Source organism: Panicum hallii, chromosome 5, assembly GCF_002211085.1.
Source record: "Panicum hallii strain FIL2 chromosome 5, PHallii_v3.1, whole genome shotgun sequence".
Classification (NCBI taxonomy): domain Eukaryota; kingdom Viridiplantae; phylum Streptophyta; class Magnoliopsida; order Poales; family Poaceae; genus Panicum; species Panicum hallii.
Window position 1 is genome coordinate 12,628,360 of NC_038046.1, and position 23,467 is coordinate 12,651,826.

Here is a 23,467-nt window from a genome sequence, read left to right on the forward strand (position 1 = left end):
CTCAGAATTTTGTTGCGCAGCTAAGGTAGCTAATAGAACTGAACTGACCAAATTTGGCGCCTTCGTTTCTTCATGCGCTCATTCGTTCTGCTCGTTTTGTTTGAAACGAATTCGTTCTGCTCATCTTAGGTAGTAGCGCTCTGTCAAATTCTTGTACATCAGACGGCAAGATCATCTAATAAGGCAATTCTCACCAAACATTCGGATTTCTGGAGGTGATTTTTAATGTACCACTTGCTCATTTTAGGTAGTGGTGGAAGCACTGGTCCCCAAGTGATCACGGGAGGCTGAACGGAACTTTCAGAGTTGTTTCGAACGCATCGCATGGTTTCATGCATCGAGAAAAAGGAGAGTGCAGAGTACAGACCATCCGGAGTGCGCATTGTTCCTTCTTCCTTGTCCCTGCATGCTTCAAATTGTCTAAGGGACTGTTGCAAATACCTAAGGATGTGTCATATAGGGCTGATCACTGACAGACTCGCAGGACCTAGTAATGGCCAACGGGCATGTTCTGACAGAGTCTGCTTCCGATTTGGTAGTAAAGAAAGAGGGATGGTACAGTCTGCAGTGCTATACGTGCAAGTAAACGTCAACCTTTGCTATTCCCATGGCACTGTTGTTTAAGCAGAAAGGCATACGGAAGACACTATTGAAGCCCCAGTTGTGCAAGGTGATGGTTAGTTTTGTGTGACACTTGCAGAAGAGGGGACTCATGATGACGTGGGGCGGGAGATTCCATCTCGGGCTTCTCTGTTCTGTTTTGAACACGAGTCAAACAAGCTCCCCGTCGTTGCAATTTTCTGTGTAGGGTGGGTGACGGAAGACGCGATCGACAGCGGATCTGATAGCAAAATCTGACAACGGACGCATGCACCGAGCTCATCGGAGTCTTTGACACGTGGATGACAGATAGGTTGATTGGAAACTAATGGATGGCCGAGCTAGCAAACCTGTCCCCTTTGTTGTTGTACCCAAAATGGGGCTGGACTAGCAAATCGGTCCTCTTTGTTGTTCTACCCAAAATTTACCCGAAGAAGTTCTTAAAATTTTTGTCTGTAGGTGTTTTTGAGAAATTTTGCTTGGAGAAGTATTCGGGAAAACATATCTGACAAGGTTATCCAGAGAACTTGTTCGAAGCGCCTTCGTGAAAAGTTATCCCAGAAAAATTTTCTTGAGATGTGTTTTGCAAAATGTTCTCTAGAGAAGCCTTCTCTTTTAAGTTGTCAGGAGAAGTTGTTCGAAAATATTGTGTGCCGGAGCTCACATATCTGTTATTCGCCGTGTTTTTTTTTGTAGAACACTATCATCAGATAGTTTCGTAAGCGGAGAGCACACAAGCAGATCAAAGCACGAGACGATGTTTTGCGCGGCGTGGAAACGTTGCAGCTTTTCTGATGATGTTCACCTTTTTATTACACGTATATGAGATTACATTACAATTTAAAGCAACAGAACGACCGGCGTCGACGTGAGCGCGTGTGCCCGCCTCAGGGCGGGCATGCGCGCGCTAGCTGAACATGTAGACGAAGGTGACAAGAACGAACACCCAGTGCGACAGGACCAGGTCCAGCGCAACGCACCCCAGGGACAGGGCGGCAAGCGTGACCGTCGACATGGCGGCAGGGGGACGAGGTGCCTCCTGTTTCCTCGTGGCGCGGAGCATCTGGAGGACGACGAGGACGCAGAGCAGCGTTGTGCAGGCCGGCCACGCCCTGACGACGCTCCGCGCGTCCAGCCCCCGGATCCACTCGAGCACATTCTGGCTGTTCATGCCGGCCGGCCGAACAAGGTGACGGTCGGGAGGAGTAGGATTGGAGGTGGGGACGGCGCCGGTGGCGAGGACGACGGCGGCTGCAGACCGGAGCAGGAGGGGGGTGCGCGTTCGAGACGGGCGAGCTGCTGTGTGCTCTCTGATCCGTCAGTGTGGCTAAACTTTAAGTAGCTGGAGCCTGCCGTGGGCGTGGAGGTGATCAATAAGTGAAGTGAGGAGATAGGGATGTCGCCGTCGTCTACACCGGCCGGTGACTGACCGACGACTCGTATGGCTTAGAACTTCCGTTGGTTAGCGCGTTGAACATTCCTACGTGCTTGTTCCAAAACTGCCAGCACCACGAGCATGAATGATCCACGGTTCGTTAGGCCGGCCGGCCAAGAGGGGGGGAAATTAAACGAAAGGAAAGCCCCGTCTGACAGTCTGCCCCATGAGAGCGAGAGCTGCTATAAGAGTTTGAGAATTCAAGGAAAAACTAGTACATGGCTCGGTCCAGCTGGGAAGACAGGAAAGGTAAGCGTGGGACGAAAATATGACACCCACGAGAGTGACTAGCACATGGCTCGTGCGAAAATCCAAGCTACCGATCCACTGCTAGCTTTTCGAAGTAAACGTCAACCATTGAGATTGTTATGAAGCTGCTAGCTATTCGAGGACAAAAATAAAATATACATTCTCTGACGCGCCATCGCGACCAGTGCTCCACTGGCCGGCGCAGATTCATGACAAGATACGGGTGCGACAGAGAGACGAGCCGTGCCGCCGTGGTAACGACGACGACGACGACGACGACGAAGACGATGGTTGGAACAGACACACGAGACCGGCCGGCCGGTCGTCCCTCCTGACCTGCAGCAGGGACTGTGGAGCAAAGCCTCCAGCTAAAGATGAGAGACCATCTCGTACTCGCCCAACCTCCTCCGCGAAGGGAACAGAGGCGGCTCCGCCGCCGGACGGACCCGCTGCTGCAGGAAGAGCAGCACGGCCAGCAGCGCCGCCGCGCACGGCACGGCGACGTCCCAGCCGACGCCGAAGCGGTCGTAGCGGGGGCTCGCGTAGACGTAGGACGGCCTCAGGCTCGGCACGTAGCCCCGGGCCCTGACCACGTCGTACACGTGCGGCAGCGCCCGGACCACGGTGCCGCCGGCGTAGAACCACGGCGAGAGGGCCCGGACCCTGCAGGCGCCGGCGGCCGACGCGGCGAACGCGTTCATGGCGACCTGCGGGAGCAGGAACGCGTCGAGAGTCAGCCCCGCGGACGACACGAGGTCCTCCCACAGCGTCGCCGGCTCCGGGCCGAGGCGGACGGTGAGGGACCCCTCCTCCCGCGCGGCGCGGACGGCGCTCATCGCGTGGGCGACGATGGTCAGAGCCCCGCCGGCGAGGTACACCGGCACGCACAGCCAGAGCGCACGCCTCTCGGCGGCGGCCGGCGACGCCGCCTCGGCCGTGCTCCGGCCGGCATCGTCCGCCGTCTTCTTCCGCGCGGACCAGGCCAGCTGGATGAGGCGCAGCTGCAGCAGCAGGGCGATCAGGGTGGGCGCCCTCATCATCGCCTGGCTCAGCTCGTACGGCACGTAGCTCCGGAACGGCGTCGCCACGTACTGCCTCGTCCTGCTCAGGAACAGAGCCTCGGAACCGACCACCAGAGGGGCGACGTGCCCCAGCGACAGGACGACGAGCATGGTAATCGACGTCCCGGCGGCGGCCTCGGGCCTCCTCTTGACGTGGAGGATCTGCAGGACGGCGAAGATGCACGGCAGCGTCGTGGAGACCACCAGCATGATGCTCTCCAGGTCCATCCTCGAGACCGACTCGGACACCTGGCCGCTGTACATCCCGTACAGGACGATCTCGATCTTCTCGAAGAAGAGAGGGTCCGTCGTCTTGTTCCTCAGGCTACTGATCGCGCCCTTCCCACGGCCCTGCTGCTGCGCCTCCCCGTCCATGGAGGCGAAGTGAACGGTTATCAGTATCTGGCAGTCCGTCGTCGAGCTGTCGTGCTCCCGGCAGGCGATCATGCACAGGACGCCCGTCCTGGGATGGAAGACACCCTCCGCCGTGATCCGGCGCTCTTCAAGGATGACCGAGTACGAGTTGTTCTTGGGACGCACCCAGCCCGCAGGTGGGACGTGCTGGCGTATGTCGTAGCTGACGTTCACCAGCTCACCATTCTGCTGCTGCTTCATGTCAACCACGGCGTGCTGGGAGAAGGAATCGTCGGCGGCGAGCTGATCGCCGTAGACCACCGCCGAGCCGATCGTAACCGGGTAGGCGCGTCCGCTCCCCACCGAGTCCTTAGCCTCGTAGAAATGGAAAGCGAAGTCATGGTCGGTGTAGTTTGGGGCCACGAACGACGACCCCATAACCTTCTCCGTCTTCTTGGGGTCACTCAGTACGGGGTCGTTGAGGTAGTACTTCTTCGCTTCCTCGACCATCGTGTAGTTGTACCTCACGTCTGAGAAGTTGCTTCTATGGTTGTGGACGTCGATGCTCGACACCGATATCACATCGCCGGAACCGCCGCCGGCCGCTTCACTCGAGGTATTCCAGATCCTGCCGGCGACGACGCTCCGGTCCCGGATAGTCCAGGCGTCCGGGAACCAGATGTTAGTTTGATCTCAATCCGGATCGGTCCAACGACCGATCCGGAATTGGTTACGCGCCCCGATCGGGGGCGCACCGCCAACCCAATGGCGGGTGGGCCCCTGTCGCGCAGCGCCACAATAAAAGAAAGGGTGGGGGCCGGGGCACGGCAGACGAAGTTCGCCGTTTGCCTATGAACCCACCTAAAAACCCTAATTGATCCGATTGCAAAGGGTGGGCGCTGAAGCGACGGGAAGCACCATCGCCGCCGCCTCTGCACCCACGCCGACTCCTCTGCATCATCACCGCCGGCACCGCTCGACCTCACCGCCCCTTGTCCGCCCTCGTCCACGACTCCGGCACGACTTCCTCAACCCCATGGCCAACACCAGCGAAGCCGGTTCGTCCACGGGGGGTACGGCATTCTCTCTCTCTCTCGATTCCTATCTAGATCAGTCAAACATTGTTGCCTAGTTAGTTAATTACCGAGCTAATTGACGGTTAGGGGATCCTAGATTTCTATCAATGGTATCAGTTAGCCTCACTAATCGTAATTAGTTTCGGGTAAGAGAGAAAAAGCAATTAGAAGGAGGGGATTTCCAATTAATCCGAAAGACATTGCAAGGGAAGGAGCAAAAGCAAGACTCAAAACCCCTCGGGTGAAAGCCACCTTGCAGCCCGACTCAAACCCTAGCATGCTAACCCTAACCCTAAGCCTAGATCCATCCCCAATCAAAGCAAGAAAGAAGGAGGAGGACGATTCCTACCTTGACACCGGGAGCTACCTGCTCCACGGGCCAGCGCCGCCGGGGCCCAGGAGCTCCGGCGCTCCACCGACCTCGAATGGACTGAAGCATCCCGAGCCATCCCGAGCTCGCGGATCTCCACTGCGCCGTGATGCGTGGGCCAGCTAGCCACCCCGAGCCCGCTCGACGGCGGTGCGCTCACATCCAGGCGAGCGCACTCGCCGGCGAGGAGGCCCGCGGCGGCGCCACACCTTCGGCCGCCGTCGCGCGGAGGAAAGAGGAGGAGGGAGGAGCGGCTGCGGGGAGCAGGAGAGAAATGCCCTAGGGTTAGGGCAACACGCGCACCGGGGGTGGGTTTTGATCCACCGGAACCCCCGCGTGACCGTCGGATCTGATCCGACGGCCACAGATCGATCGCGGGCGCGCGGGCCGCTTACGGCCCAGGCGGGGAGCGACTTTCCCGGCCCAGGCCCAGGTTGCGGCCTGGTGCGCGGGTCAGCCCTCCCGCGCGCGCGATTCCGCGTTGGGCCGGGCCAGGTTTGGCCGTTTTGGGCTCCATTTTGGACAGGTTTGGGTCGGGTGCACAGTGAGTTTTGGTTATTTTCTCAGAAACACATTTAACCACTTAATGCATGATTCAATCTCTATTTAATTTTCACCAACGTGATAATTTCTATAGAGAGAAAGAAGTAAGAATGTTTCTGATAGTTAGAACTATTTATTTTTTCCGCTACCAATTTAATTAAGTTACATCCTTTAATTATTTTAGACCCAACGAGATATTATAATTAAAGGAGTCAGTTTCCAGTTTTTTCTTCAGTTACAATATTGTTATTTTCTGACCAACGTTGATAATAGCAGTATTATAATTTTTTAAGTAAGTTTTCCATGCATTTACTCTAATTCTGCCCAACGGTGTTTTAGAATTAATGCAGCTAGTTAATTGTATATCTTAATATTGACCAACGTTAAATTGAGATATGCAATTATTAAAGCAGTTCTCACCTTTCTTGATTTAAATTTCAGGATCTAATGCCATGACATTCATTAATGCTATACCGCCGTTGGATGGTTCCAACTATGGGGTATGGGCACAGAAGCTAGAAGTGGCACTCGCACTGTTAGATATCGATTTCGCTATCACCTCACCGTTTCCAGTTTGTCCTGAGGAACTGGTGAGGGATCCGGAAGAGACCTCTGCCGCTTGGCAAGCTCGTCAGAGAGAACATGCAAATGTTCAAATGAAGTTTGATCTTGAGAAAGCAAAATGGATCTCTTCCAACAGAAAGTGTTTGATGGTTATCAAAAGTTCCATCATAGACAGTATCAGGGGAGCAATCCCGGATTGCCCCACCGCAGTTGAGTACTTAAAGAAAGTGGAGAGTCAATTTGTTGGCTCTTCAAAAGCTTATGCTCAGACTCTGATTCAGAGGTTAGTCAATGATAAGTACACTGGCGGTGGTGTGAGAGAGCACATACTGAAAATGTGCAATATGGCATCTAAGCTAAAACCTATGGACATGGAGCTTCCTCATGCTTTTGTTGTCCATTTGGTTCTGGCTTCTCTGCCGAAAGAGTTTGAGACCTTTGTTGTTAACTACAACATCAGCCCAGACACATGGGACTTAGAGAAGCTCATTGCGATGTGTGTGCAAGAAGAGGAAAGACTCAAAGCCTCGCATGGTGACACGCTCAACTATGTTAGGCACAAAAGAAACAACTCTTCAGATAAAAATACGAGGCCACAAGGGAAACCTCAGTTCAAACGAGGTTTCACTTCTTCTTCTTCTGCGACTCACCCGGGCAAGGGTGCAAAGAAAGATAAACCACACATTGAAAAGGATCAATGCATGTGGTGTCACAAGACGGGACACTACAAGAAAGATTGCCCAGATTTTCTACGGCATTTAATTAAGAAAGGTGAGGATGTTATCACTTTTATCGATGAGACCCTGTATGTAAGTTATTCTAAATCTACTTGGTGGATTGACTCAGGTGCAACTGTTCATGTTGCTAATTCTTTGCAGGGTATAAGTACAAAGACGATGCTACAAAGAGGGGATAGATGGCTGAAAGTCGCCAATGGAGTTAGAGCCGACGTTGAAGCAGTTTGTCAACTCACGTTAGAGTTAGAGAATGGCTTTAAACTCCAGTTACATAATGTTCTTTATGTACCCTCTTTGTCTAGAAATTTAATTTCAGTATCATGTTTGGCAGATGATGGTTATAAGTGCCATTTTGGCAAAGAACAATGTGAGATTTTATTTGAAAGTCAGTGTGTTGGTCTTGCCATCCGACAAGACAAACTTTATATGTTGCCTATGCATGAGACTGTAAATTCTGTTAGCAATACCACGAGTATTGAACGCACGTCTAACGACGCAAGTCATAAGCGCAAACGATGCGACAACGAAAATTCAGCGAAATTATGGCACTGTCGTTTAGGCCATATTTCGAGGGGGAGAATTGAGAGATTAATTAAAGAAAATATTCTCCATCCGTTAGATTTTTCAAATGAAGAATATTGCATCGATTGCGTTAAAGGAAAGTACGTTAAGAAAATAAAGAAAGGAGCTAAACGCAGTTCAGGGGTTTTGGAGATAGTGCACACAGATATCTGTGGTCCATTTCCCATAAAGTCCGTGGACGGTTATAATTCGTTCATAACGTTTACGGATGACTATTCGCGTTATGGATATATTTATCCAATTAAAGAAAGATCAGAAGCGTTAGATAAATTTAAGATTTTTAAGGCTGAAGTAGAAAATCATCAAAATCTTAAAATAAAAATAGTAAGATCTGACCGTGGAGGTGAGTACTACGGTCGTCACACCCCATATGGCCAAATTCCTGGACCTTTTGCAAGGTTTCTACAGGAAAATGGAATAGTAGCCCAGTACTCTACACCGGGCGAGCCTCAGCAAAATGGAGTCGCTGAAAGACGTAACCGTACCCTAATGGATATGGTGAGAAGTATGCTAAGCTACTCCACGTTACCGATTAATTTATGGATGGAGGCGTTAAAAACCGCTATTCATATTCTTAATCGCGTACCGAGTAAGTCGGTGCCTAAAACACCGTACGAGTTATGGACAGGGAGAAAACCTACACTGAACTATTTACACGTGTGGGGCTGTCCAGCTGAGGCGAAAGTATTTAATCCAAATATCGGAAAGTTAGACCCTAAGACAGTAAGTTGCCATTTTATTGGCTATCCGGAAAAGTCGAAGGGTTATCGTTTCTACTGTCCTAACGGATATACAAAGTTCGTAGAAACGAGACACGCTGTCTTTTTGGAGGATCAGATGATGAGGGGGAGCACGGTAGCTCGGAAGATTGATCTTGAGGAGAAGCGGGTTTTCGTACCTACTCCGATGATCCAAGATCCATTTTTCGTGTTGCCCGTTGCTGTTTCACCTATGGTGTCAGCACCTGCTGCTAGTTTTTCACCAGTTGCTGCGTCACCTACGGTGCCAGCACCTGCTGCTAGTTCTCCAGCTGCGGCGACGAGTCAGAACCAGGAACCTGTCCTTCAGGATCCGACAGAACCGATAGCCGCGCATCAGGGGGAGCAGCAGCAGCCCCAAGTGGAAGAAGTGCCGATAGCTGAGGCACCGAGAAGATCTCAAAGAATAAGAAAGCCCGCTATTTCGAGTGATTATCAAATCTATAATAGCGAGGAAATACAGATGGAGGGTGACCCCACTTCGTTTGAAGAAGCCATGAGAAGCGTTCATTCGTCTGAGTGGTTGGAAGCCATGAAAGACGAAATGAAATCGATGAGTACCAACGATGTTTGGGATCTAGAAGAAATTTCTAAAGGAGCCAAAACAGTAGGCTGCAAATGGGTCTACAAGACAAAACGTGACTCCAAAGGGAATATAGAAAGATATAAAGCGCGACTTGTGGCGAAAGGTTTCACGCAAAGAGAAGGGATAGATTATAATGAAACATTTTCACCTGTTTCATGCAAGGATTCCTTCAGGATTATAATGGCGTTAGTGGCACATTATAATTTAGAGTTACATCAGATGGATGTAAAGACGGCGTTCCTCAACGGGGATCTTTATGAGAACGTTTACATGGCACAGCCGAAAGGTTTTGTCGTGGAAGGAAAAGAAAAGATGGGATGTCGTCTAAAGAAATCCATTTATGGATTAAAGCAAGGCTCCAGACAGTGGTATTTGAAATTCGACGAAACCGTAAGAAAGTTTGGTTTCAAAGAAAATGAGGAGGACAACTGCATTTATGCAAAATTTAAGAATGGAAAATTTGTTTTCCTTATTTTATATGTGGATGATATTCTGCTTGCTAACAGTGATATTGATCTGCTATTAGAAACAAAGAAATTCTTGTCCTCAAAGTTTGATATGAAAGATTTAGGTGAAGCATCATTCGTTTTAGGAATTGAGATTCACCGAGACAGAAACAAGGGGGTTTTAGGATTATCGCAGAAAGCATACCTAAAAAAGGTACTAAAGAAGTACGGTATGCATGCGAGTAAGCCAACACCTGCTCCCATAGTCAAGAGCGATAGTTATGGGAAATTTCAGTGTTCCAGAAATCAGTACGAAATCGATCAGATGAAAGCGGTACCATATGCTTCAGCTGTCGGAAGCCTACAGTATGCTCAAGTATGTACACGCCCTGACTTAGCTTTTGTCACCGGGATACTTGGTAGATTCCAAAGCAATCCAGGGATAGAACACTGGAAAATGGTTAAGAAAGCTTTGCGTTATGTGCAAGGAACGAAAGACCTCATGCTAACATATAGGAGATCTGAATCTCTAGTGATAGAGGGTTATTCAGACTCAGACTTTGCGGGAGATAAGGATGATAGAAAATCCACGTCAGGCTATGTGTTTACTCTCGCAGGTGGAGCTATATCGTGGAAAAGCTCCAAACAGACAGTAACTGCATCATCTACGATGTATGCAGAATTTATAGCTTGTTACGAGGCATCGGGGCAGGTTAAATGGCTAAAGAAATTTATACCCGGATTAAGAGTGGTTGACATCATAGAAAAACCACTAAAGATGTACTACGACAATGAGCCTGCAGTATTTTACGCTCACAACAACAAGTCGAGTGGAGCTGCCAAACACATCGACATAAAGTTTTATGTTGTCAAAGAGCAAATCCAGGATTATACAATCAGTCTTGAGTATTTGAGCACAAAGAAAATGTTAGCGGATCCGCTCACAAAAGGCTTACCGCCCAATGTGTTCAGAGAACACTTAGCCGGCATGGGTTTACGGGAAAGCCTATGATTCCTGGACAGTAAGGGCCCAAAAGTACGGTTCTATTTCAAACAGAAAAGTGTGTTGTGGCTGTTAATCCAGCGGTAATAACTGTTGAGACGAGGCATGCTCGATGCACTGATCTGAATGAAATCGAACGTAAGAAGTGAGTGAGTAAGTTGAGATCAAAGGGGAGAATGTTAATTTGATCTCAATCCGGATCGGTCCAACGACCGATCCGGAATTGGTTACGCGCCCCGATCGGGGGCGCACCGCCAACCCAATGGCGGGTGGGCCCCCGTCGCGCAGCGCCACAATAAAAGAAAGGGTGGGGGCCGGGGCACGGCAGACGAAGTTCGCCGTTTGCCTATGAACCCACCTAAAAACCCTAATTGATCCGATCGCAAAGGGTGGGCGCTGAAGCGACGGGAAGCACCATCGCCGCCGCCTCTGCACCCACGCCGGCTCCTCTGCATCATCACCGCCGGCACCGCTCAACCTCACCGCCCCTTGTCCGCCCTCGTCCACGACTCCGGCACGACTTCCTCAACCCCATGGCCAACACCAGCGAAGCCGGTTCGTCCACGGGGGGTACGGCATTCTCTCTCTCTCTCGATTCCTATCTAGATCAGTCAAACATTGTTGCCTAGTTAGTTAATTACCGAGCTAATTGACGGTCAGGGGATCCTAGATTTCTATCACCAGAAGCTCATGCCGACGCCGCACTCCTTCACTGACAGGGACGTCTCTGCTGAGCGCTCCACACGGCACGCCGTGAGGCAGAGCATGCTCCGATCTGAGTACCACCGCCCTTCGGCGACGAACACCTCCTCCTCGAACATGAAGGGTGAGTGTGGCTGCAGCTGCCCCCGCATCTCTGTCTTGTTGTAGAGCACCGCGTACGCACGCACCTCGCCGTCCGCGGTGCACTGGACCTGGCCGACGTGCAGGCGCTGCCGCCCATGCAGCCCCATCAGCGCCGGCGCGTGTGTGCCGCCGCCGCCGTACTGCAGCTTGTAAGATGTATCGAGATGTTCTTTGAGGTGCGCGCACGAGAAGTTGGCGCCGAGCGCCTGGAACGCGCCCCTCGCCGGAGAAGACGGCTGCAGCGTCGGGCAGGAGGCGCTCTCACCGTACTGGTAAAAGCCCTCGGCGTACGCGACGAGGGAGATGGCCTCGAAGCTGGCGCCCTTGAGGCGGCCGGTGACGAAGGGGTCCGAGAGGTTGGATGGGCTCGGGATCCGGAGCTTGAGGACGACATCCTCAAGGTGTTCGATGGAGCCTCCATCGGAAGAGTAGGTGCCTGTGCCAGTCATGCAGAGCTCGTCGGAGGCGTAGGAGTAGTAGCCGTCGAGGTAGAAGCGGACATGGTGGTCGCCCACGTAGCGATAGCGGCGCCGTCGTCCATGATGGGATGGCAAGTAGCTGCGGGCGCGGCCGCCGGAAAGGGTTAAGGTGGCAGCGACGTGGAGGAGGCTGTCGTCGGCGGTGCGGTCGACGCTGTGAGGGAACAGGGAGAAGGAGCGGATCACGTAGGATGCGTTGCCGTCTTCAGCAAAGTGGATGCCTTCGCCGCCAAAGAAGTAGCCGAAGTTGAGCTGGAACGAGTTGAGGAGCACGAGGGCGTCGTCCTTGCCGGACTGGCGGCGCTTGGGAGGATGGGAGGGGATGGTGCAGATGGAATCCAAGGTGGAGGCGCCGGAGGACGACAGGAGGAGGAAGAGGGCGCAGACGCCGCAGAGGCGGCTAGCGGCCAATCTGCGAGGCGCCATTTTCGTTCTGGGCGATGGAGGGGGAGTGTCGTCTCAAGCACCGGTCACCGACTCACCGGTGTGGTGTTTATAGCTCGGGTCCTGCTCAAAGTTACAGCGCATGGAGTGTCTCCTGATGGTGACAGCCCCTGCAATTCCTACCCCACGCCCCCTCCCCAACGAAGCTTCCCAGCATCTTATATTCTTATCAGGCCTCTTTCGTTGACCCGTTGACCGCAAGACCAGAAACTATTGGCAAGAAAAAGGAGTCCATTTCGGGAGATCACTTTCACAAACCGATTATCGTGCCTCTATTATGACACCGAGAAGTCATCATAGCTTAATTTTGCAGTGATATATTTAATTTTTTTGAATACGTGGAAGAGCCATGTATCATTTAGAGGTATGTATCATTTAGAGGTATGATAGTTGAAAGGTGTAAATTGGATTTTTACAAAAGAAAATGAACAGTGAAGCGGTTGGTGCTCAACGGGCCAACGAATATGAAGTCCAAAACAAATACTTCAACGTAAAAGATTCATTTTTAGGTTTGGTGGTAGGTACCTCTCAACCATCTCCAGCAAATTATTCATCTCTCATACTATATATTTTTCTCTCTATCATCAATAACACTTTTTGTATTTTTGATAATAGCGTTGCAGCAGATTATTCAAAGAATAGGATAGAGGAAGAAATTCTCCCTATATCTGAGTAAGAGGGAGGTGTGTTTTTTAATCACTAAAAATACTTTTAGTATTGGGGATGGAATTGGTAATTTGTTGAAGTACCTCCCATTATTAAAAGGATTGTTTCTTAGTATTAGGAAGAGTGATGTGTAATCTGTAGCAGATGCTCTAAAATCGATTTGCTCTTAGTTCACTTCGAATTCTAAAGATTCTTTCAAAGGTATATAATTTGAGACTTACGTTCAAAGCACAATTTATCGGTGATATTTGGCAAATTTTTTATACTGAGAAGCCGATATCAACATAAAATTGCGTATTTAGCGAGGATAATAAGATGATTTTCAATACAAGTCGGTATACACGATCTCGCCCGTTAAAAAGTACTCACGTGATCTAGGCTAGTCACCAATGCGGAGCTGAGAGCGTGGTACAAAGCAGCGGCATTTGACTGATATGAAGAAAAAAGTTGTTATCGTGATCCTGCACAGGCTAATTAGAATTAATATAAAAATAAGGTAAGCTAATAATTATAATTATCTGTCTTATACCCTCTTTCATCTATTAAATATTCTAACACATACTCTAAAATACATATTTATCATTATCTATTTACAATAGATTTTATTTTGCATCACACCTCCATATGTGTGATATATATTTAATTAAACCATTTATATGTGAATTGGTATTCTTATCTCTTCCATCATACATGAATACATGGTTGTCTATACATACGGATAGGGGTACCTCCTGCTAGGGTGTCCAGGCCCTTGGCGTCTCGCAATTTGTAATCTCCCCTTTTTTGCCTTCTGGGGGACGTGCTCTACGGCCCGGGTCTGACAGCTGGGACCGTAGTCTCCGGACCCTCCCCGTGCTATTCCAGGACCGGGACCTTCACGTCCCCAGGAAGGCTGAGGAGCTCTCGGGGAACCCCTGCGGACCCGATCTCCCCAGGGAGGTCCGAGGCCGCCACGTGTAATGACCGGTTCATCACAGGTTAGCCCACTCCGACCGGCCTCGAGGGCCCGGACCTCCCTCCCCCGGGAAGGGGTCCGGTGCCGCCACGTACCGTCCTGCGAAGGGAGCGGATATGGCCCTGCCGCGTGCCTGCGGCTGGAGGCCCTTCGCGGGTCTCCAGCCCACCTACCAGCATTTAATGCGGTAGCTGGGCCGGGTGCGCCCAAGTCAAAAAGAGTGGCCTGCCACTGACACACGGGGCAGGTAAGCTAACACCACGGTAAGACCGCCTGTTTCCAAGGCGGTGCGTCGTATCACCGTGCACAGTGCGCGGACTGTGTACAGTCCCGTCACGGCGCTGCGTGCGTGATGATGGCTTGTAATAGGCGAGCCAAGGCATGCGCTGCAACAGTGTGCACGCAACGGGTCAGCGCTGTTTTACCGCCTGACAGGAGGTTACATCCCAACAGTGACAGCACGGCTTCGCTGTTGGGCAACGCTGACGGCGGTCACTGTGCCTGCAGGGCTGCGCACGACCGTATCCAGGTTGCAGATACGCACATCAACTTCCCGATAGAGAAGACTACGGAGAGGAGCTGGAGATGAAGATCTCCACATCTCTCATAGAGCAGGCCCCTGTTGGCCGGGCCCACCTGTCGGGGCCCCGCACAATGTAAGCGCTCCCCTTACACTATAAAAGGGAGAGTGTACTCGTTAGAAGACAGGTTCTTAGACACACAAGCCCAGGCTAAGTTCCATCCAAGCTTACACGAACAATACTACTCCCAAGTGGACGTAGGGTGTTACGTTCCGGCGGCCCGAACCACTCTAAATCTTCGTGTCCTTCCTGAGCTCATCTGGCCACCGATCGAGTGCCCCTAAGTCTCCTCCAAACTCATCCTTAGCTAGAATTAGGCGGGTGCTTTCCGCCACCCGGCTGGAGAAGTCCTCCGACAATGGTGATACAAAACGTGAGTAGCATTTTATATAAACAATAACATAAATAATTTATTATTAATGATAGAAATAGAAATTTAGAATTTTATATTAGTCCACTTTAATATTTTTTATAATTATATAATTTATTATATTAATAAGGGAGTGTTAAAAGAAACTACCATATTCGTTGAGAAGGTCTAGAAATTCTCACGTTAATCGAAAAAAGAGAAGGATTTGCACCTTTGAATTTTATGAAGATCTAACGGTCTCCATATTATATTAGTAAGGGAGTGTTAAAAGAAGTCACCATGTTCGAGAGGGTCTAGAAATTCCTACGTTAATCTGAAAAAGAGAAAAATTTGCACCGTTGGATTTTATGAAGATCTAACGATCTAAACTAACTCAGAGTCCATATCAAACACAACTAGTAAATAGTTAATTTCGGAACTAAAAAATTATAAAAATAAGGACATGACCAAAGAGTCCATGCCGAAGGTGATTAAAGAGGATCTAGAAATTCCCACGTTAGTATAAAAAAGAGAAGTATTTGCACCGTTGGATTTTATGAATTTCCAGCGGTCTAAACTAACTCAAGAGTCCATATTATATTAATGAAGAAGTGTTAAAAGAAGCCACCACATTCAAGAGAATCTTGAAATTCCCACGTTAATCTAAAAAAGAGAAGTTACACAGTTGGATTTTATGAAGATCTGACAGTCTAAACTAACTCAAGAGTCCATATCAAATACAATTAGTAAATAGTTAATTTTAAAATTAAAAAATTATAAAAATAAGGACATGATCAAAAAATCCATGCCGAATACGATTAGTAAACAAGTAAATTTGGAATAAAAAATAAGACTTAATCAAAGAGTCCATATCGAATATGATTAGTAAATAGCTAAAATCGAAACAAAAAAGATAGCTTATCCGATTGTGGCTCTGTTAAGCCATGACGCCTGATAGTGTACGTTCCTGCTGCATCCTTGGCCACCAGCATGCGTGGGTAAAATTTAGTTGCTCGCTGTGTGGACCTACTGCCTGGCAAGGCTGCTACTGGGATCAGAGCATGCATATTGCGCTAGGTGAAAGGAGGGAAACTAAGGCTCAAGGGGAGGGTGGCCGTTGATTGCCATCAAGGGGAGGGTGGCCGTTGATTGCCATCACTAACGACTACAAAATTACACTGGCTGCTACAAATCTTTGATCCTTCTATATCGATTCCAAAAAGTCGAGCACATGAGTTTCATGAGGACGTTGCACATATCTGCATCTATCCTGCGTGAAGCACGGAGCAATAAAGAGAAGGATTTGCATCATTAGATTTGATGAAGATCTAGCGGTCCAAGCTAGCTCAAGAGTATAATTAATAAATAGCTAATTTTGGAATTAAAAATTATAAATATTAGAATATGGCTAAAGAGTCCATGCTAAATATGATAATAAATATCTAAATTTTAAATTAAAAAATAGAACTTAAATACATGTCAAATAAGATTGGTACATAGCTAAATTTAGAATTTAAAAAATAAGAAAATTAGCACTTGATAAGAGAGTACATGTTAAATACAATTCGTACATAGCTTAATTTTAAATTAAAATATAAAGAAATTAGCAACTAAACAAAGTGTTCATATTGGATATGACTTATAAATAGATAAATTAAAATTTTAAGAATAAAGAAGCAAATTAGGAAGGAAAATAGCTAAATAAATAGAAAGTATGTGTCAAATATAATTAATAAAGAATTAAATTTAAAAATAAAATAATGAAACTAGAGAGTTCGATTTCTATTGAGTTGGCAAGCAAATTACATATGTAAATAGCCAATGTAAAATAAATTTATTCCAGCTACTTTTAAAAGTGTGGCTTGAATCCCCACTCTAATAGAGAATATATACAAAACTGATTTTGACCATAATCTAATGGTTTAGTTTAATTCAAAGAGTTCGATAAATATAATCAAATATTATAACTTGAAATTATAATAATACAAAATTTGTATTGTTTTCTGTGAATTTTGAAGGAAATAAAAAAATAAAAAGTTTATAAATTAGCATGTGTACAAACACTAAATTACAAGAAAGGTAATCAAAGTGGTATTTAAGTTTCCATCTATACTTGGAAGCAAATTACTTAAAAATAAAGAATAGATGTATCTAAATTTTTCATATTAGTGCCACTATTGGTACGACTTCTTTTGTTGTGTATGTGTACGGCTTGCTAGAGCAGTTGCCCGACAATTCAGAGTACACCAACTACATCACGTCAATTGCTACCATCTAGCTTTTCAGATTTACTATAATTTTAATTTGAAAATCACTAGAAAGATACATTGTTGTCCTTCCAGTCATGCTACGACAAACAAACAACATTATAGATCAATCCTCATGGATCCATAGCTAAGTAGTGGTTTAACTATAACATTCATCGAGTCTTGACATGCCCTTCATCATATTGTTAGAAATAGAGAGGATGAGCCAAAAAGGTGGTTTCACTTGCTTCTCTTCCCTCCTTAGAATCTAAAATATTCTTAGAATTATAAAAATTATCATTAAGAAGGTGCTTTGCCAATTCTTTTTAAAAATAACTTCAGTAAAAAAGAATGGTTTTACCAACGAAGTCAATGGTAAAATATTTTTAGAAGGAGCCGAAATCTTACCAAATAGATCAGTATGACAACAACCATGAAAAATAATTGGAATGATCATGGAGAACACAACTTAATACCAGTAGCTTACAGGGAATAACTATGATCAAAAGGAAGGTGAAAAAAAGTTAACACGAGTCAAATTATGAGAGGGTTATGATGATCGTAGAGGGTGGTAAGTATGTAAAAGAAGATTGTACTTTATGAGCTGCAATAGTGAATTTGTAAACTATGTACGCGGTACGTGATGGAAAAAAGATGCAACAGTCGTAAGAAAATATAGATGTATATATGCATGAAGCTTTAGGAATTAAATATTGGAGAATAAAAAAATAAAAAAGATTATTTACTTCTGCCGGTATACATTGAATAATTATCGAGATCTTCGTCTAAAAGTCCAAGGATAATTCTTCATGCACAGGTAAAAAGGTCCATCACAAGTCAAAAATTAAATAAATAAAAAATATTTCAATATAATATAAGCTTGAGATGTCATGAAAAAATAAAAACATATATTTATGAAGAAGATATTCCATTTTCTTCTGAATGTATATTCCAAAAAATATTTCACAAGATATATTAATGTAGAAAATATAGATGATCTCTCGGTTTAGATCATATGAAAAAAGTATAATAACACCATCTGAAAAAATATAAAGATTGAAAAAAAACTAGCTACCCGTGCTATTTGCGCGGGTCATCTCACAAGTTTAGATTTAGATTTAGATGTTATTTTTACTTTTAATAATGATATAATTGGATAATTTATATGCAAATTTATAGGGTTATTTGTATTATTTTTATAATAGTATAGGTGAGTAATTTACATGAAGATTAGAGGGTTACTTTAGATTTTTTTTATAATGACAGAGGTGGGTAATTTAGATACATATTTAGAGGGTTAATTTAGTTTATTTTTGTAATGATAGATGTGGTAATTTATTAGAAAAGATAATAGATCCAATGACTATTATGATTACAGTTGTCGGATTGATGGCTGGTTGTTTCTGATTTTTACGAGAAATCTCCAATTAGTAATAGTAAGATTATGATTTACCTCGTGCGAACATAAAGAAATACTGATATGAGGCTAGTACTATAGTTCAGAATATCCTGAGGAAGACTGCTGATTCCTGTCACTGCATTCCAGCATGGAAGACAAATACACTAATAATTTGACAAACCATTTTGACTCTATAAATCCGCGACGACTTGAGGAAAAAAAAAGATTTTGAATGCTGCAGGGAATAGCGGATCTCCTTTAACCTGCCAAATCAGGGACGAGTCTTCCCTGACGTCCGCCCTAGACACTGACACGTGGGACCGGGCTCATGCGTCAGTGTCGGCAATGGACGTCAGACGAACCGTTTCCCCAGATCGGGCGAACCAAACTAATGCTGCTGTTGAGTTGAGGCCATCTCATATTCGCCTGATCTCCTCCGCGAACCGAACGAAAAGGCGCCAAGCCGCTGCTGCAAGAACAGCAGCACGGCGAGCAGCGCCGCCCCCCACGGCACGGCGACGTCCCACGCGACGCCGAACCGGTCGTCACGGGGGCTCGCGTACACGTTCGACGGCGTCACGCTCGGCACGTATCCGCGGGCCCTGATCGCGTCGTAGACATGCGGCATCGCGCGGACCACGGTGCCGCCGACGTAGAACCACGGCGAGACGGCGCACGCCCCGCCGCTCAAGAACGCGTTCATGGCGACCTGGGGGAGGAGGAACCCGTCCAGCGCCAGCCCCGTGGACGACGCGAGGTCCTCCCACAGAGTCGCCGGCTCCGGGCCGACGCGGACGGCGAGGGAATCCTCCAGCGCCGCGCGGCGGCTGATCGACGCGTGATGGGCGACGGTCAGCGCGCCGCCGAGCAAGTACATCGGCAGGCATACCCAGAGCAGCGCCCTCCTCTCCGCCGCAGTCTCGGCCTTGCTCCGGCCAGCGGCCGACCTCCGGGCGGACCAAGCCAGCTGAAGGAGGCGCAGCTGCAGCACGAACGCGATCAGCGTCGGCGCCCGCAGCATCGCCTGCCTCAGCTCGTGCGGCACTCTCCTCAGGAACGGCGCGTACTCGGTTCCCCTGCTCACGAACAGAGCCTCGGAGCCGATCACGAGCGGGGCGGCGTAACCCAGGGCCAGGAGGACGAGCATGGTGATGGACGTGGCCGCAGACGCCTCGGGGCTCCTCTTGGCGCGGAGGATCTGCAGGGCCGTGAAGAGGCACGGCAGCGTCATGGAGACCACCAGCATGACGCTCTCCATGTCCATCCGCGACACCGACTCGGCCACCTGCTCGGCGTACATCCCGAACAGGACGACGTCCATCTTGTCGAAGAAGAGAGGGTCCGCCTTGGGTCTCAGGCTGCTGATCACCCCTCTTCCGTGGCCCTGCGCCTTTGCGTCGAGCGAGGCGAACTGCACGGTGATCAATGTCCGGCAGTCCATCGAGCCGCCGGCGAGCTCTTGGCAGCCGATCATGCACAGGACGCCCGTCCTAGGGTCGTAGACGCCCTCCGCCGTGACCACGCGTTCTTCGATAGCAACCGGGGACGTCAGGTTAAGACGCATCGGATTCAGATTCGGAGGAACACGGCGGATGTGGATGTTGTAGCTGACGGTCAGCAGCTCGAGCTCCATGTCGACCTCGGCGTGCCGGGAGAAGGAGTCGGCGGCAGCGAGCCTATCCCCGTAGACCATCGCCGAGCCGATGGTAACCGGGTGGGCTTCTCCATGACCATACCCCGAGCCGCCGTTACCCTTATCCATGTAGAAACGGAACTCGAAATCACGGTAGCTATAGGTTGCTGCCGGGAAACGCCCCTTGGTCTTGTTCCTGTGGCTTCTCAACACGTCTGCGAAGTAGCGCTGCTTTGCCTCATCCACCATCGTGTACCTGTACTCCACGTCGGAGAAGTTGCCTCTGTTGCTGTCGAAGTCGATGCTCGAGGCGTCGAAGTCGATGCTCGACGCCGATATCGCGCCGGCAGCAGCGGCGGCGCTGCTTCCGTCAGTCTCGTGGCTGGCGTTCCAAAGCGTGCCGGCGACGATGCTCCGGTCCCGGACCGTCCAAACGGACGGGAACCAGAAGCTCATCCCGATGCCGCAGTCCTGCTCCTGCACCGCGAGGGCCGCCGGCCCCGAGCGCACCACCCGGCACGCCCGGAGGCAGAGCGTGCTCAGGGCGGAGTCCCAGCGCCCCTCGGCGACGACCGCCGCCTCGTTGACCATAAAGCCCGGCCGCAGCTGCCCCGCGAGAAACATGTTCGTGCTGCTGGAGAACGTCGCGTACACGCGCACGGCGCCGTCCGGGGTGCACTGCACCTGGCCGACGTGCATGCGCGGCTCCTGCAGCCGTAGCGGCGCCGGAGAGGTGCTCGACGCGTGCGCGCCGCCGCCGCCACCATACTGCAGCTTGTACGAGCTCACGAGCTGCTCCTTAAGATGCGCGCACGAGAAGCTGGCGCCTAGCGCCTGGAGCGCGCTTCTCGCGGTGGAAGGCGGCGGCGGGCAGGATGCGTGCTGGCCGTACTTGTACAGGTCGCCTTCGGCGTACGCGACGAGGGTGATGGCGTCAAAGCCGGCGCCCTTGAGTTGGCCGGTGACGAAGGGGTCCGAGAGGCTGGGCGGGCTGGGGACGCGGAGGCGGAGCACGACGCCCGGGAGGTGCTCGAGCCAGTCGTCGCCCTCGGCGTAGGTGCCGGAGCCGATCATGCAGAGCTCGGCGGAGGTGGAGGAGTAGTAGCCGTCCAGGTGGAAGGAGACGGAGTGGGCGCCGCCCGCGAAGCGATCTCTTCGCCGGTGGGCCGCCACAGCGTGGAGGGCGCGGCCGCCGGAGAGTCTTAACGTGGCGGAAACGTGGACGACGGTGGCGTCGGTGGTGCGGTCAACTCGGAGCGGGAGTAGGGTGAACGAGCGTCGAGCATGGAGGAAGCTGCCGTCGTCGTCGCCGCCGCTCTCATCTCTGGCGAAGTGGATGTCTTCGCCGCCAGAGAAGTAGCCGGCGCTGAGCCGAAAGGAGTAGATGAGCGGGAGCTTGTCGTTCCCGGCGGCGACGTGTTCCGGGGCAGGGGAGGGGATGGTGCAGAGCGAGGAGTCCGTGGCAGAGACTACAGAGGAGAGCGCGGCGACGGAGAGGACGAGGAGGAAGCATAGGTGATAGGTGGCCAGGTGGTTGTGGTTCTTGGCTGGCGGTGCCATTTTGGTCGGGGGGAAGATCGGCGAGGTGTGTCATCGGAAGCACCCGGGCGGTGCGGTGTTTATAGGGACGCCCCGGAGTGGAATGGTCTGGCATTGCGGAAGCAGTGCTGTACTGCTGCGCGCTGCGTGCGCCACCGCCACAGATTGCGTTGGCTCAGATCATAATAGTTATCCCTTCAGTATACTAGTCAAGCTTCCAATCAAATCTTCCGTCGACTGGCAAGAGAAAAATCCACTGGCGAGATAAAAATCCAGGCATCCACGTCTAACAGAATCAATTTGAGTTCAATATGGGCAGTGGAATGCTTAAATTTGCAGAATTTCTGCGTGGCTTCCGGGAGCTCCCGTGCATCCATGTCTACATCACGTGGAAAGAGGAAATAAGTATGGCAACAATAAGTATGTGGGAAGTGTTCAAAACGTTGATATAAGTATATGAAGCATTCAACATTTATCCGTAAATATAAGTATTTTTTGAAAATTGAATACACCCAACCACATACTTATATATATGGATAAGTTGGGCGTATGAGGTAACTTCTGCAATGTGGTTAACTTATATTTATCCATACATAAATATATACTAAGTTGGATAAGTAAAATGTTGTTATAGTCAACCTTTGTTGTAACTTCTGAAATGAGATTAACTTTTGTTGTAAACTATGACTTTTTTAATTAAGCCAGGCATTAATGGAATAGATTACCCGAATAGCCAGTACTAGCTAGAAATTAACCCAATTAGGAGGTGCCACGGCTGGGGTATGATGGACTTTTCACTTGCGGCTAAACTTATCCTAGAAATACTTAGTTTCAGCAATAGAGAGAGAGTACGTAATGATAATAATAGATTTTCTTCTACCCCTACCTCTGGTAATACTCGGGTTGGATATATTAAAGCCTAAAATTCGGAATTAGTATAAGATGCACCTGGTATCTATTGTTTATATGGTCTGCGAATTCGGCATAACCGCCGCACCCTCTCCCACAATTACGACCCCTCCGTCGCCGCATTCGATTCTCCTCCTTCCAACCACCCCCCCACCCCCACGGCATGAACCGCGCGGCGCACCTCCTCTCCTCCACCGTGCCTACCTCTGAACTAGCTCTTTCACTCAACCTCCTCTGTCTCCCTCCACCGAGATCCCCTTCAAGCCAATGTGGGCCCCCGTTGGCCATGATCTCCGCGCTTCCAGCGAGGTGAAGAAGGGGTGGACGAGTCCATTCGGTTGCGGGTTAAACCTCCTGCGCGAGGAGGCGAGTTTTTTTAGTGAACATGCCTGAGCATGTTTTTCATTAAGAAAAAGAGAATTACAACAACACAACTATTAACTATGAGAGTTCAAACTATGAGAGAACTCTCGTACGCAAAATTACAAAACCACCAAGCAAGTAGCAAATGACGGATGTGTACTGAAGCAAACTAGAGAGAAGAAAGGGCAACCATCCAGCCTAATAAACCTAGAACTCAAATAACAACGAAAAACATCTATTCCCACTAAACAGATACATCGTCGCCATGATTGTCTACCAAGATTACTAAACGACCAAGGTACAACCGTAGTGGCAAAGCATCCACCCAAAAAAGATAAGACATCAGGCACAACATGACGGTAAAGCATCCGTCCATTAGCCTGCCAATCGGCGGCCAAGCATCCGCCCAAGAGAGACGGTGGCAACAAAGCTTCCGCCAAGGCGATAGTTGCGGCAGATCATCTGCCAGGGAAGCAAAGAGCAGCGGCAAAGCATCCGCTAGAGATAATAACATGGTGAAGATATATAAATGAAGCATCAACACGAATAGACGACGACCGCAGCGACCTCCCACGAACAAATCCGTCGAACGAGGGGCCGTGACGAGCAGCAGGCCGGCCGGCATCGTACCAGCCGGGCGAAAGCAAGCTGCCCCGCCGGAGGTGGCGGCCGGAGACGCACACTAGCCGGGGGA

The 23,467-nt window shown here is 49.3% G+C and overlaps 2 protein-coding genes across 2 annotated transcripts; both read right to left on the reverse strand.

The window, feature by feature from the left end:
* Positions 1–2,429: 2,429 nt before the first annotated feature.
* Positions 2,430–12,140, reverse strand: LOC112891837. The gene is made up of 2 exons (XM_025958818.1): positions 11,046–12,140; positions 2,430–4,375 (listed from the first exon to the last, which is right to left on the reverse strand). Exons 1-2 carry the CDS (start codon positions 12,113–12,115, stop codon positions 2,653–2,655), a joined length of 2,793 nt encoding a protein of 930 aa, XP_025814603.1. The 5' UTR covers positions 12,116–12,140; the 3' UTR covers positions 2,430–2,652.
* A 6,283-nt stretch (positions 12,141–18,423) lies between these two features.
* On the reverse strand, positions 18,424–21,575 carry LOC112891448. The gene has a single exon (XM_025958310.1). The coding sequence runs from the start codon at positions 21,520–21,522 to the stop codon at positions 18,718–18,720; it is 2,805 nt and encodes a 934-aa protein (XP_025814095.1). The 5' UTR covers positions 21,523–21,575; the 3' UTR covers positions 18,424–18,717.
* Positions 21,576–23,467: the final 1,892 nt, after the last annotated feature.

What these genes read in the sequence shown, in the direction of transcription:
- LOC112891448 (XM_025958310.1), bottom strand. Translation starts at nt 21,522, where the DNA reads ATGGCACCGCCAGCCAAGAACCACAACCACCTGGCCACCTATCACCTA.
- LOC112891837 (XM_025958818.1), bottom strand. Translation starts at nt 12,115, where the DNA reads ATGGCGCCTCGCAGATTGGCCGCTAGCCGCCTCTGCGGCGTCTGCGCC. An exon ending in GGCGTCGGCATGAGCTTCTG is followed by an intron (nt 4,376 to 11,045) that starts GTGATAGAAATC and finishes AACTAACATCTG; the next exon opens with GTTCCCGGACGCCTGGACTA.